This window comes from Nymphaea colorata, chromosome 3, assembly GCF_008831285.2.
Source record: "Nymphaea colorata isolate Beijing-Zhang1983 chromosome 3, ASM883128v2, whole genome shotgun sequence".
Classification (NCBI taxonomy): domain Eukaryota; kingdom Viridiplantae; phylum Streptophyta; class Magnoliopsida; order Nymphaeales; family Nymphaeaceae; genus Nymphaea; species Nymphaea colorata.
The window spans coordinates 14,364,922-14,379,272 of NC_045140.1; the positions used below are offsets into that span (position 1 = coordinate 14,364,922).

Sequence of the window (14,351 nt, forward strand, 5' to 3'; positions counted from 1 at the left end):
TATGAAATTTCTTTCTGCCTAGTTAATTTGGGAATTTTATTAGGTGATTTAAAGGCCGACCCTCGGTCGCTTCTACCAAAACCCACGGTGGGTTTAAATAGTGGGTCTCACAAGGTTTGAGATCCTGATCAACGCCCAATTTACAAACTTCATCTGCAAATTCCCATTCCAGTATTTATTCTTCGTCTCGTTAGGGCACCGCCAAAATTTCGCGCCTCTATATCCTCCTTTTTCTCCTTGTCGAAGCTGGTCGCTAGCTCGCCATCGTCGCCACCGCAACCGCCATCACTCTCTTCGCTGCCCGTCGAGGCACCATAGTGAGGAGCCACGGATGCCACTGCATCCCCGTCATCATCCACTGATCTCTCCTCCTGCTGTGAAAGCCTCTGCATTGCAGGCCGTGAGGAGAAATCACTCGCTACCCGTTTCTCTCTGCGTAAGTTCTCACCGTCATTGCCAGTCTATCTCTTTCTTTCTTTCTTTCTCTCTCTCTGTGCTGCGTTTGTACGACGATGGTGGTGGCTCCTCACGGCCGCGTCTGCGGGAGAGGGCCTATCTCTCTCTCTCTCCAAAAACCCTCTTGTTTCCTAGGCTTCGGCTTCAATCCCGAATGCTAAATTGTTGTTAGGCGCCATGTTTTTCACTTGTAATATAAACAGCAAATGTTTTTTTCCCCCTAATTTCACGTTAAGTTAAATCACAAGCCTCCTGCCCCTCTTTCGACTATCCATTTCTGCAAGGAAAAACCCTTGGCCTCTCTTCACTCAGCCTCCTCCTGGTTGACGCCTCTCTCCATCCGAGTTCTCTCCAGGCGACCAAGCAGCCGGTGCCTCTCCGGACGACCAAGTTCCGCAAGGAACAGGTCAGCGGCGGTCACCATCCTCACCACCCGTAGGTACCTTCCGGCTCTCCCTGTTGCTGCTTTTCATGGAAGGCTGGTCCATTCGTTGTGAATATTGTTCCTTTGCTGATTGGGTTTTTTCATTTTTGAACTGTTTGAATCACAAGCACTGCAAGATGAGTTGTGGCAAGTGAAATTTGTGAACAGCCATCGCGTAGATGGCAGGAAAACGAGCGGCTGTTGATTATGGCAGAGCCACTGCCGTCCACAATTGTGGATGGCCGTCCGTCGCGCTTCTCACCTCACCAGTCACCTGCAAAAAAATGCACAGGTCTTTTATGAACATGCTGTTAAAGAAATCAAAGCCATTAACAAACAAGCTAGCTGACTTAAGTGATATCAAATGACTGAAGAAGACTAGTTTACATGTCCACAGTAAATGAAAACACGAAAGCCAATCACAACTGAGTTATCAAATGACTGAAGAAGACTGTAGTTTACATGTCCACAGTAAATGAAAACACCACACACACAGAGAGAGAGAGAGAGAGAGAGAGAGAGAGAGAGAGAGAGAGAGAGAGAGATGGATTACCTGGATAGCAAAGCCCTTGCGCGTTGGCTCTTTGGCTCCAAAAATTTCACATGCCTTGCAAGTGCAAAGACTCATTGTCACTCTTTGCAACCTTCAGTGTTGTTTGGTTTCTTTGAATTTTGTTGAAGAAATTCCTGAAGATTTTCAGTTCAAAGTAGGCACTGGTTCTCAATCTGTTGTGAATGCATTGTCTCTTATCTTCTTTATTGACAGCATTAGACAACATTGGATTGATTCATTTTCAATTCAAACTGCTTGATACTTTCATCCATATTAGCATCCTTGTAACTTAGCATAGATATAGATATAGATATTTCATTTGACATATAAAGCTATCTTGATGCCTTGATTACTTGTTTAAAATGATCATGTCATACTGTCCTATTTCAGGATTTTTGTCACTCTTTCTAATACCTAAATATGTGCTTAAGGAAATTGATGCTCAAGGATAATTTTTCCAAAAATTCTATTGATTGGTTCTTCATACTAGAGAAATAACCTTGTTTTTACTTATTAGTATAATGTTGTAATGTTGATATGAATCTTTATATATATATATATATATATATATATATGCACGTGCACATGCACACGCAGAGTGATTTGTACTTGCTTGTGCAACACATTGTTTAGATTTAATGTTTGAGACATCAGCAAGATGAATATATGCAAGCAAGCCTTAGAAAAAGGAAAGACAATTACTACATTTATATACGGGCAGAAGATGAAAATGTAATTCTATCCTGTATATGGATGGTTCAAATGAAGATCCTTTGTCTACTTCTGATGAAGACGACGATGATGAGAACATTTGAATTTTAAACTTTGTTTAAACTTATTGGCATCTGTATTAAGAAGATGATTTTTCTTGAGTACTTGTTCATCTAGTTTACATGAAATTTGAAAACTCTGTCTTTTTATATTGTTCACTTGAATTTTTGTTTATTTAGTTGTTCTTTTAGTTGATATTATTGTCTCATTCTTCATTTTACAGTTATGGTTGTCCAATGTGAATGTTAAATACATTATGTAATATGGTTTGGTTTCTGTTGTAGATGATCTATGCATAGAAGGTATTAGGTGTTGTTTAGGATAGGTCGTTTGGGGCTCATAATAAATCTTTTCATGTAGAAAGTATTGTTACGACAGGTCGATTTAGGGATTGCCCCACATTTTTTCAGTTATTTTCATTTTTGAATATCATTTTCTGATTGAGGATTATAAAATGTATGTGCATGTACTAATGTGTATATGGTGTTGTAAATGACAATTAGCATAAGCAAATATGTTTCTTCATGTTGTTCTTTACTTACATATTTGTTATTTTAATAGTTGTTCTTAATTTTAACATTATTTTTATGGATGCTATATACTTTATAATTTTGTTCGTGAAGCTTATGCTTCGCTTCAGCTCGGAACTTTTCACCTCACTTCACAGGCTTAGCGCTTTGCTTTGCTTCATCGCATTTAACAACATTGATGCTAATCATGACCCTAACACTACGCAGTCTTGCTCTCCCGCATATTTCATTTTTCGGTTTTAGCTCTGCATTTGCCAGTGCTCCCTCTGCCTGCAGATGGAGCCACTGCCTCTGGATGCCATTGCCGTCTTCTTTTGCTGCTCTCCCATCCAAGCACTTTTAACTCTCCATTTTTGTGTTAATTTTCTGCGTGACTGAACTGAGAACTGTTCATCTGTGTGTTGATTATCTGTTTGAGTCGATGTGAGATTGTTCATGAATTTCTATGCAAGTTAACATTTGCTTGTTGCTCTCTGTGTTATGGTTTCCTGGGTTCTGATAGAACATTTGTGATTGGAAGTATTTGCTCCCTCTGCTGTTTTTTTTCAGTGCGGTGCTGCTTATGGAACAATTATACTATAGTCGGTCTTGCTTCTGTTGAATTAGCAAATGCAAGAACCAAATAATTGAAAGCACTCAAAGCTCATTTATTCCAATAAAAAAGTAATGAAAAGATGTGTTTCTTACTGCGGATGCAGGAAAGAGAAGCTTGCGTCTCAAAGTTGCCTTGCTGGCTATTCTCGTGGCAATTGCCAATATTTCGCCATTGCAAACAATAGACACAAAACTCAAAAGTGCCTTCGGAGGACAGACGCAATATTGGCGTGAAACTTCCGAAGATTACGAGATCCTTGCTTCAGCTCCTTGTTTCCACTACGAACACAGCTGAAATTTGCCAAGACATTGTTCAGCTTCCGTGAAGGAGAAGATCGATGGAGAAAGCAATCGCGAAGGGCGACAAGGAGGTAGACCCTTCTTCTTCTTCATCATCTTATTCTTCCTTTAGGAAACCTGGAACTGGGAAATATCCAAACATGTTCTTCTTGTTTCTTTTCTCTTTTCCCTTGCAAACAGGTCCTTGTCAAGATTGTGAAAGTATGCCAAACACAGAATATGAAGGGTTCTGAGGGAGGATGGAAGGAATTCCTCAGCACTCACGACTCCAAATTCGGTTCGTGCCTAGGTGACCCCACGAGGAGGTCTGTGGACATCTTGGTTGCATTTCTTAAGACGTTTACAAATGAAGAAGATATGAAGGTAGTGTTCAGATTTCATCATTAGGTGTGTTATTGATAGGTGCATGCTTCTTATATGGTTACGCTGAATTTTGGATGCATCCATCTGTTGCCTGGGGGACTCGAGACTATCGCTGTATTGAGTACCAAACAGTATAAACCAATACTAGTAGTTGCTCTTTTGGATGCACTGTTACACTCAAATGTTCCCTAAAAGAATACCTTCGTACTCATTTATCTGAGGAATGTAGATAACGGGAGATGTTGTTGCCTTTGTAGTCTACTAGCATGTATCTCATTCTTTATGTTGTTAACGAGCAGGTTTATTGCATTTGCATTGTTGATTTACTAAGAAATTGTCTTGTGCAACTTCCCAAATTACCCTGCTGTACGGAATGTGGATAAGTGGCTGGATTGACCTACCTGGCTATGCTTGGTTTGTATGCTTTGTTATATTTAAGATGATACAAAATTCCATTTTGAAAACAGCTTTTCACTAAGGTCATAAAGATGCACGAGAACCAGAAGACAATGGAAGAGCTTATAAAGAGCGCTGGGCACAGAGAATCTCCAGAGCAGGTATTCTTGGAATGCAAGTCACCATTCTTGTGAAAGGGATCCCCTAGCTGATTGATCCAAAACATGCCAAACTTTGATTGTTGATTTTTTTTGCTTGTTTTACTGCATTGTCACATGCTTAAAATTGTTATAAAACCAATAATTTTTTTACAAGGTCCTTTGCAGTTTGTTGATATTTGCATCTATTGCACACAACTAAATGTAGGCCTTGAATCTGATGCCCTCCATGTTCATGTGTTCTTTTTTCTCGTGGTTGTTGTTCAGCTCAGATGTTCTTTGATTGGACCTATAAAGAAGAGAGGCACATGAATTCTTTGGCAAATGGGGAGTCCTTTCTGTAGAGATGGTGTTTTCTACTAGGTGGGCTGTTTGATTGCCTCCAAATATTGTACGTAGGGCAGCCATTTGTGTCACAAGATGTTTTAAGTTGGATAGTTGGATCATGAGATCCTCACTTGGTAGAATGCTACAGTTGTATAAGGTAGAGTAGGAATGGGCTGTTGACTTTCATGGAGCAGGTTGGGCTTCATTCATGTTTACATGGTATCCAGACAGTTGTTCATTCATGTTTGCTAGGAGAATCAGGAGTCTCTGTTTACTTTCACAATTGTGAGGATGAGGATTAAATCTAATGTTATGGAGAATGTTGGCTATAGAGATTGTTCTTATCACATTAAGTGCAACACAATAATGGTCTGTGGGGGAAAACCTACTTCATTAGGGTGGTCTATATATGTCAGGCCACTTAGGAATGTCTATATGGTATTCACATTAGCAGCCTGTGCACCGTTCTTGTCCTCTACTAAGGTGTTAGTTTTTGTCATTTTCAGTTATTTCATTATTCTGATTTCTTGATACAAGTTCTTCAAGATTTCTATAAAAGGATTCAGGCAAAAGTATTGTCTCATGGCCCAGCTGGAAAGTGATGATGCATTATTTTTTCTCATCTATGAACATTACATAAATGTTCTTTGGTTACTTTTTGGTTTAAATTATTGGTGATGTACTATTGGTTTTATGGACTTTGCTCCACCTTCATCACTCATAATGACTTCATTTCTTTCTTCCCCCTCTAGTTGTAACCTTTAATTTGTTCCTGTGGCAGAGCAGAGGCTGGTCTGTCTGACATATAGTCATCCACTCTATCCAAAATACTACTCCTTGCCTTCTTATAATGAGGTTTGGTTCAACATGCATGTTCTTCTTAAGTTAGATGTTTTCTTTTCTTGTTCTTAAACTGGTATTTTGATGTTATTGTTATGCTGCCTATGTTTCATTTCCGTGGAAAGGAAAAGAAGAAATTATATAATGAATTCGCTTTTAATTGTTTTAGTCAGTCTATTTGATCTGTTATGTGTATCTAGAGTTGCATCATAGTTTCTTGTAACTATACGGGAAATTGATATGATGCACCTGGTGTAGTTATTACTAATCAGGCTGTAAACTTGGTATTCCTCATGTGTCTTATCTTATGGTATGGTACAGGGTAGATCTTGCATCTCTCCTTCAAAACAGAAAAAATAGCAACTGATTTATTTGTTTATTTATTTTGTGGAACTTGAAGTTACATAAATTCCTGGGGCCCAAGTATTAAGTTATCATGAAAGCATTCAGACACATCTATGTTTTAACTTTTGAGGTAAAAGAGTAAATTTGGGGCTGATTTTATGCAACAAAATTAGGGATTTTCATGGTTTTCTTTATATGAGCCTATATATCCTTCTGTCCTACGAAACAAAGAAATCCATGTTTTATGACCATGAAGTTGTTTCAGTACTCCAACGAGTAAGCCATACCCAATAAAATTTATGTAGTTGGTGCTCATTTAAATATTAAAGGCATTTTAAGTTGTTAATTATGTCGAATGAAAACATGCATGTTTCACATAGGATATACTTGTTACTTAGTTATGTTTATGCAATTCAAGTGCTTGTTTTCCTAGATATTTTAATTTTTTATTTGTTTTTCTTTTTTGAAAATTTTAACATGAAAATATTCGTATTGTATTGTTTGGCAATAGAACGTGTTTTACGGTATTATTGGGTCTATGCATTGAAAGTGCTCTGTTTGGAGACTAAGGTAAAAAAAAAAAAAAAATCCAATGATGGCTGTGTACAAGGAGATCAAACTTTATGGCAGTTCTCAGGATACTCAGTGGTTTATGTTACCCACTTTCTAATGAACATCTTGTGAGGAGCTTTAATTCCATAACTCAGCATTTCTTATTTGTTTTTCTAACAGAAAGGATAGAAATAAACATAAGTCCTTTATGAAAACCATGCCATGGATTTTTTTCTTGCAGTCAGTTTAAACATTCTCTAGGAAGAGTTGTATCCTCAGAAATTGAAGATTTCTTTTCTGTAGCTAGAATAGTTATGCAATTCATGTTTCTCTGGTGAGACTGCATGCTCCCCTTCACTTTGATACTTCTTGTCATTCTCACATTTTGATTGTTCGTTCTTTGGGTTAGAAAAGTTTCTTTTGTATTTGTCCTACCATACAAGTGCATGGGATTTGCCTTTAGTAAATGCAGCTCCGATGTGATTTACATTACTGCATGAGATTAAATTGACTTAATATAGCAGGAATGGGTTGTCACGAGGATGGGCAAATATTCCAAGATATTACGCTCAAAGTCAATGATTGCTATTGATTGTGAGATGGTACTTTGTGAAGATGGTACAGAGGCAGTGGTGAAAGTGTGTGCAGTGGATGAGGACATGGAGGTATAGTTCTTACAGGCAGTCTGCCGTTAGATATTTAAGGGTCTTTTTATCTATTGATGGCTCCAGTGAAATTTATTAAATGTAAATAACAGAATTTTCTGTCAGATTTTTTTTTTTCCTAACTTTCATTTGATTAGGACCTTTTTATCTTCTACTTAAAAGAGTTCATGGTTTCTAGGTTAAGCTGGATGTTTTGGTAAATCCCATGAAGGCAGTTTCTGACTATCGAACTGACATCACTGGGGTCTCAGCTTGTGATCTGGAAGGAGTCACTCTTTGCCTAAGTGATGTGCAGGTATCTGTATGCTTGCTGGATCTAGCAGCCTAAATGATCTTTATCTTGATATTTCTTGCATCGACTAAGCTGTTCCATCAAGAAAATGGTTCTGAGAAATTTTGAGAAATTTGAGAATGTACAAAGTGCGCCAACTTTCTATTCTCTGTTGCGTGGATGATATTTCTACTTGTGATTCCTAACCTGTTTTTTGCTCTCCCTTCCTCTCTCACATAAGCAAGAGCTATGGGGCTTACACTTCAGACGCTAAATTGTCAGCTGTTATTTTTCTTCTAATTTTTGTTCATTCAGTCGTTTCCTGCTTTGTGCAGAAAACTATGAAGAAACTATTAAAACCAGGAACTATATTAGTGGGCCATAGCCTGCATCATGATTTAGAGGGTATTATTCTTTCTTTGCTTCTATCCGATAAATTCATGAAAATAATCATGTGCCTGTTTTGGTGATTGGATCTACCCTTCATATTTAACTTGCACGTAGTTTGAGTTACCATTTTTGCTTTATTTTGCAGCATTAAGAATTGATCATAGAAGAGTCATTGATACTTCTTTTATCTTCACTTGTCTGGACAAACCTAGCTACTATACACCCAGTTTGAATAATTTGTGCAAGGTAAGCTCCTTAGCATTGGTACTTCTTTATGACATGATTCCATTGTTCATTTAAAGCAATAGATTTTTTTATGCGTTTGATATTTTAGTCGTAGTGAAACAGTAGGATGCAAGGCGTTGTGTTTTTGTATCTTACACTAAATATTTGATTCATCGTATGTCACACATGGCAATGTTTTTTCCTTTTCCAGTCTATTTTAGGTTATTACATACGAGAAGAGGGTGCTCCACATGTCTGTCTAGATGATGCACGTGGCTCAATGAAGCTTGTCAAGGCCAAGCTAGAGCATGGTTTTAATGACCCCATTGTCATTCCTAGTAAAAATGTTGGTTCTGAAGTATCTGCTGTTCTTATTCGTTATTAGCTTTTCTGTATTATTTCCTAATGTACTTGTTGAATATGGTAGTTGCCAAAAACAGAACTGGTGAAGTTGCTGCTTCATAATATACCTATGGTGGTTTCTTGCCAAGAACTGCGGAAAATATTTCCTGATGAATGTGCTGTTGAAATTGAGGTCTCATCTTGCTTCCAGTTAGAAATAATCTTTTCTTGTCCCCTAGATTTTTCCATGTAGTTTTGTTTAATTATGCTGGGTACTTCTTTTCCTGGCAGGCTACACTGCGTTCTAAAGGTTCAAAAAATTCCACATTCGCAATTTTTAAGTCGTCTAGAGAGGCAAATGAAGCATTTGAAATTTTGGAAGGCGAAATGGAGAAGGTATTCTTATTTATTACAGCTTTCAATGTCTCTTATCGTTTTTCCAGAATCCTCACCATGCAATAAGCATATTACAGTCCAAGAAGATCATGCTGATAAATTTTCCCATGTCATGCTTGTTTTTGTTGCATTCATAAGTGGCTAAAACTGAGAAGTAATGCCTGCAGTGGTAATCAATTCGAGTAGGTGGCTTCTAGTTTCCAAAGTAGCATTAGTTTTGGTATTCCCAAATGCAGTATAAGGGTACACTGACAGATATGCGCCGTCTCACTTTGTTACGAGTTGGCTTGCCCTGACTTTGGCACTTAACACAGTGCAGTTATAAGAAAATTCACAGGACTCCTTTTTGCGTTCATGGGCATGTTGTATTGTATCTATATGTGCATCCCATCCCCTACACATGCCATTGCACTTGCTACATTACACGCCTATTTCTGTGTCATGATTCAATTATTTGTAGCAATATGGACAACAAGGCCGATCTTCCTCTTTTTTTTGTTTGCTTATGAGCTTATAGGTTTTTCCTAAATGGAGCCTTCCACCATTTCCCTATTAAAACATCAGTCTTCCCTGTCAATGTCGTTTTTTTGCTTCAGGCATGAATTGTTTTTGGAACTAATCAAATGAATTATCAGTATAATGTTTTTTTGCTGTCTGCGTAAGCTGAAACCGTCGCAATGTGCTAAAAAGCGTTCTGCATATTGTATCATGCGAACTTGGGCTGATGAGTTACCTCTGAAAAATATCTCAGGCACCTAATCGCTAAAGCTGATAATATCTCACAAACTTTGGACACTCGTAGATTTTCTTTTTAGATGACGAGGAAAAGCTTTTAAGTTTTTAGGCATGTCATGGGTGGACTTATGAGATGTACGTTGCCGTATCTCATTTTATTTTGGTCTTGAACCTCCGAATGTCTTTGAAACTCTTCTCGACTACTTCGACCTTGTCATACAGCCCTTGGTGCCAAGGTCCCCATAAATATCAGCAGCTAAGTTGGATGATAAGATTCTTATTCTTACTCTTTCTGTCCCCACCCCACTTTTATTTCTGATTAATTTGAATATTTTGACATTGACTTTCAAGCAATATGCAACATCTCCGTACTGTCATGTAACTAAGTCTCATGTTGGAACCTTCTATATGATATAGGACTCAGAGGGACGCCCCCAGAAGCGTGTCCAGCTTCAACTAAGCTCTGGCACCTTTATTAGCGTATGTGTGCGTAAAATGAAAGTTGAGGAGCCTGCTGGTGCACCTTGTATCCCTACCAAGAAGGGTACCGAAGGGGAAATTGAGTTTGGCGAGGAACCAGCTACATCTGATCTTCCTGAGAAGAGGCCCATCCAAGATGATATTAAGGCTTCTAAAAGACGGAAGAAAGATTTGATCAAGTGCCCTGCGGGCATTTCAGAAGGCAACTTAGATTCAACGAAGTGCAAACATGTGGAAGAGATAGAAAGGCTGAATAAGAAGCTCCGCCAAAGAGATGAAGAGATAAAAAATTTGCATAAGATCTTATCATCTCTTACGAGAAAACATGGACTCTGAGCATATTTGCATGCCATCTATATGTACGACATTTTTTCATTTCACATTGAGGTGTGGTCCACTTCTGAAAATTATTTATGAAAAGAAACGCAAGCTGAGGGACAAACAACCTTGTCAAAGAACAATTTGCATATTACAAGTTCCAAAATATACATGTGATGAATCGTCGTCACAGTATTGCAAACCATAACTATCAGATTCGACAGGAAAAAGGCTGCAAGTTCTTGCTGGGATGATTCAACTGAAAGTCATACGCTGCACCTCCGTTTGAAACATCAGTATGGTGGGTATGTTCCTGGGTACCCTGTATAAAACAAGCCAAACGCGTATAAACAGTCGATAGATTCATTGTATTATCTAGTCTTGCAGCGCATAGTTGACAGAAGTACCTGGATATGGAGCCGGTGGGTATGTTGCCGGAGGATACGTTGTTGGGGGATACGGTGGCGGAGGATAAACAGCAGGCTGGGGGCGATATGGAGCAGGAGGATAGCTTGACATCGGGACTGGTGGTGGAGGGTACAGTGGCGGATATGCAGATGGAGTTTGGTTTGGGTAGCAAGCAACAGGAGGGTAGGCGGTGGGTGGTGGCTGAGTATAAGGAACGTTGTAAGTGCTCTGGTGCTGCGGTGGTGCTGATGGTGCATACGTGGGGAAAGACATTGCCTGGTTGTTCGGACGTTTCTGCAAAACGAAAGAGATGAACAACAATTATATCGATGTGATCATAAAACTAAAAGGTAGGAGCAATCAAACCGAGAGTGGAACAAGTAAACTCACATTCAGGTTCGGATGGTGCAGTATCAGCCTCACTTCACCTGCATGCCTGTTACAGATGACAGAGAGTTAAGAGACTGTAGGGTGTGAAACTAGGGCTAAGACGAGCAAGTTTGCGAGAAGCGGTCACCTTCCATGTTTGGTCTGGAGTGGCCACGACGAATCATCGTATCCCTCATGGAGGACCCTTTGCAACTGAATCCTGATGACAACATAAAATCAAGCATTGAATTGAGAAGAATTAAGAGAGCGCGCGTGATGGGGGACTCCTGAGAAAAGGGCTTACCTTCCGCTGCCAATTAGATCGTCCATGGTTAACGTGTTGCTGTTCCAGACATGGACGTTGATTTCCCGGAGACCCTCAATGAGGGTAAAGATGAATTTCTCTTGGAAGGTGGGATTCTTTCCTCCATCTGCAGAGGTCAATGAAAAGATCGTGCTAAGGGGGAAACAACGTGAAGTATGGAAAGAAGAACAGATGAATCGTCACAATTAGGGATGATGTTTTTTTCTCTCACCTGTGCACGTCCTGGTTCTGAACTTGGCACTTCCGTATTCGAGGCAGACGTAGGGGTCTTGCCTGGATATCCATTCTGTGTCCTTCAATTTGGTGCATCCAACAACTACCCAACGGCAAACAAGGTCAAATCTAATTAACAAAAGTAGGTATACCGTGATTTTGATTTGGTGATGAAGATGGCGTTCGAGGGTTCACCTGTTACTTCCAGCAGTTGGCCTTGGATGCCGGAGATCGACATGGGGTGAGCGATCTGCAACTCCTCGAAGAGGCTATGGACAATAGACGGGATCAAGCGCGAGAGACGTAAATGGCTGCTTTTCTGAGAAGAATCTACCAATACGCGTCGCTTTCGGTGAAAGGCTCTACCGATATGTTACCTTTAAATAAGCGTCCTTCCTCTTGCTTAGCTCGACCAGGCCTATAAAGATTCTCCTCTCCTCCGAAACTCGCTAGCGCGCGCGTCTTTACAGAAAGAACCTGAAGAGAAGCTCGCAATCCTTTACGAGGAAGCCGACTTCTTCCGCCACACTTCCAGATGCAACTCCTCGTGCGTCGAATGGTACTCTCGCTAAGGAACGCGTTCAATTGGTATACAATAAATTTTTTCTTCAGCCTCTCCCACCTAAGGAATTGTGAACTTCGAATCCGATGACCTATTTCGAACTGCGCGTCGCTAGGGAATCAGACAAGAAAGAGAGGGCTGGGGAGGAAGACTTACATGTGGGAGCCACCCCCTTTTTGGCTCATAGAGGAAGGATTCGATGTGAACGAAATTGAGTGGGAAAATTCGTGATCCTTGTTTTCATGCTGGAGAATATTTATTTTAGTGGCAAAATGACAACGTTGATCGTACCCTTTAGGCTGCCTTCGGTTTTCGCAGCACCGGTAAGATTTGAGACGAACTCACCTTGCGAAATTTGGGGGGACTTGATGGGAGAGGCTAGCAAAGAACTTATTATGCGCTTTGGGTTGTATCATTTCAGGCATTTCTTTTTTCCGGTTAAACTTCTAAGCGAATGAAATTTCATCCCATGAATCAGTGATGGCAGTTTGTGGCTTGAAGTATTTCACCATTTCCATTATGCTTTAGAGCTTAAACTTTGTTCAATCTGAATTGGTGGCGACAAATTTGGTTTAACTGGCCTACCCAGAAGTGTCACGTTTTCATACGCTTTGGAAGCGTTTTTGTCAGTTCATGACAAATTCAACTGGAACCAGCGGCCAAGCCAATTGTATTCAGTTTCCATTTGCTCCTTGGTGGGACAAAGAGTCGCAGTTGGTTCCGTACCAAGGAAAAGGCATGGTAAGCGGACACTTTGTTGGTATGAAGCTGGTTATACGCCCCCCTTGTTCACCAGGATATCCTTGGTAAGTAAAAGAGGAGATTTTTTTTTTATAACGACAAAAAGAAGTATTAAAATGGTTATTTATTTTAGAGGACATAATAAAACTGCATATTTACCCTTGCGACGCTTTACAGCGTCTTTTTCGGCATGACTCTTGTTCATGACATCAAATAAGCTGCATCACCCGGTCTTCGTAAAATTGGAAATTGAATCAAGCTGCCAGACAGCTGATTCAAAAAAATACAAAAAGAATTCAAAAATAGAACAAAAAAACTTTAGTATTACTGAAATAGTATACGAGATGCGACCTTCTTGTGTTGAACAGCCGATCAATTAATCCCTTAGCCATCTATTCAGATGTTAATTTAGTAACGTATGAGCTAAAGTTGATCTTAATTAATGTGCGTTGTGTGAACTTAGTTGTAGTACAAGTAATTTGTGATTTAATTGTAAGACTTATTCTTACGATATACTCTCAAGATGTGTTCAATTTTATTTTTTCATACCCTTGAAATGCATATACATATTGTTTGGTGTGTGTGACTTTGAACCACAATGACAATGGATGAGATTGACATCAGTCAAACACATGACGGTACCGAAGTCATGTATACCTATCCATTTTGTTCAAGTTATTAAATATAATATAGACTATGCTAACTATACACATTTTCTTAAAACTGTACATGTTACGCTTATGGGGAGATACAAATCTTGCTTCATGGAACTGTCATTGTTATGGAGACGTCTCTCACCAGATTCGGTTGGTGAAGAAGGAGGTCCCTATCTTTCAAACTATTTAACATAACCAGGGAACTTTTGATCTGGACTATGAATGGTATTTGAGGGAAAAGGTAAACCGACTTCTTCATGAAGAAGAAATCTTTTGGAAACAGAAACCCGGACTCGATTGGCTTAAAGGAGATAGGAACTCAGCTTTTTTCCAGCCTTATGATGAATATGGACAAAGTAAAAGAAGAATTTTTGTTGTCTCCCTTAATGGGTCTCGTTGGATGATCCCAAGCAGACTATGGAATGTTGCATGAGTTATTTCGAAGAATTCTTTCACGATAGCGGCACAGAGGATGACTTTTTACGTAACCTTGCGGAGGGCCCATTAGTTGATGCTGGAGACAATGATGCTTCCTCTGATGCTGAAATTAAGAAGATTTTATTCTGTATGAAGAATGGTAAAGTCTTGGGTCTAGATGGATTTGGGTTGGATTTCTTTAAAAAATTATTGGCACATAGTCAATAAT

At 39.4% G+C, this 14,351-nt stretch overlaps 2 protein-coding genes across 3 annotated transcripts; one reads left to right on the forward strand and one right to left on the reverse strand.

The window, feature by feature from the left end:
- The first annotated feature begins 127 nt into the window (after positions 1 to 127).
- Positions 128 to 10,639, forward strand: LOC116250484 (small RNA degrading nuclease 3-like). 2 transcript variants are annotated; one of them, XM_031624123.2, is made up of 13 exons: positions 128 to 436; positions 3,433 to 3,699; positions 3,809 to 3,991; positions 4,459 to 4,548; positions 5,659 to 5,727; positions 7,134 to 7,274; positions 7,453 to 7,569; positions 7,881 to 7,950; positions 8,081 to 8,181; positions 8,372 to 8,506; positions 8,588 to 8,695; positions 8,794 to 8,898; positions 10,051 to 10,639. In XM_031624123.2, the coding sequence occupies exons 2-13, from the start codon at positions 3,667 to 3,669 to the stop codon at positions 10,447 to 10,449; spliced, it is 1,551 nt and encodes a 516-aa protein (XP_031479983.1). In that variant the 5' UTR covers positions 128 to 436; positions 3,433 to 3,666; the 3' UTR covers positions 10,450 to 10,639. The 2 variants fall into 2 exon arrangements, with proteins under 2 accessions (XP_031479983.1, XP_031479984.1); XM_031624124.2 differs by lacking the exon at positions 128 to 436 and adding an exon at positions 495 to 895.
- LOC116250486 (uncharacterized) lies at positions 10,389 to 12,744 on the reverse strand. Its single transcript, XM_031624125.2, has 7 exons — positions 11,942 to 12,744; positions 11,745 to 11,849; positions 11,513 to 11,639; positions 11,357 to 11,428; positions 11,230 to 11,275; positions 10,839 to 11,133; positions 10,389 to 10,753 (listed from the first exon to the last, which is right to left on the reverse strand). The coding sequence occupies exons 1-7, from the start codon at positions 11,982 to 11,984 to the stop codon at positions 10,725 to 10,727; spliced, it is 717 nt and encodes a 238-aa protein (XP_031479985.1). The 5' UTR covers positions 11,985 to 12,744; the 3' UTR covers positions 10,389 to 10,724.
- Between the last annotated feature and the right edge of the window lie 1,607 nt (positions 12,745 to 14,351).

Bases quoted from the DNA above. Each gene is read 5' to 3' on its own strand.
- LOC116250484 (XM_031624123.2), top strand. From the start codon at position 3,667: ATGGAGAAAGCAATCGCGAAGGGCGACAAGGAG. The intron at 7,275-7,452 runs GTATAGTTCTTA...CATGGTTTCTAG, and splicing joins CAGTGGATGAGGACATGGAG to GTTAAGCTGGATGTTTTGGT. The intron at 8,182-8,371 runs GTAAGCTCCTTA...TTCCTTTTCCAG, and splicing joins GTTTGAATAATTTGTGCAAG to TCTATTTTAGGTTATTACAT.
- LOC116250486 (XM_031624125.2), bottom strand. From the start codon at position 11,984: ATGTCGATCTCCGGCATCCAAGGCCAACTGCTGGAAGTAACAG. The intron at 11,429-11,512 runs GTAAGCCCTTTT...TGTTGTCATCAG, and splicing joins GATCTAATTGGCAGCGGAAG to GATTCAGTTGCAAAGGGTCC. The intron at 10,754-10,838 runs GTACTTCTGTCA...TGTTTTATACAG, and splicing joins CCCACCGGCTCCATATCCAG to GGTACCCAGGAACATACCCA.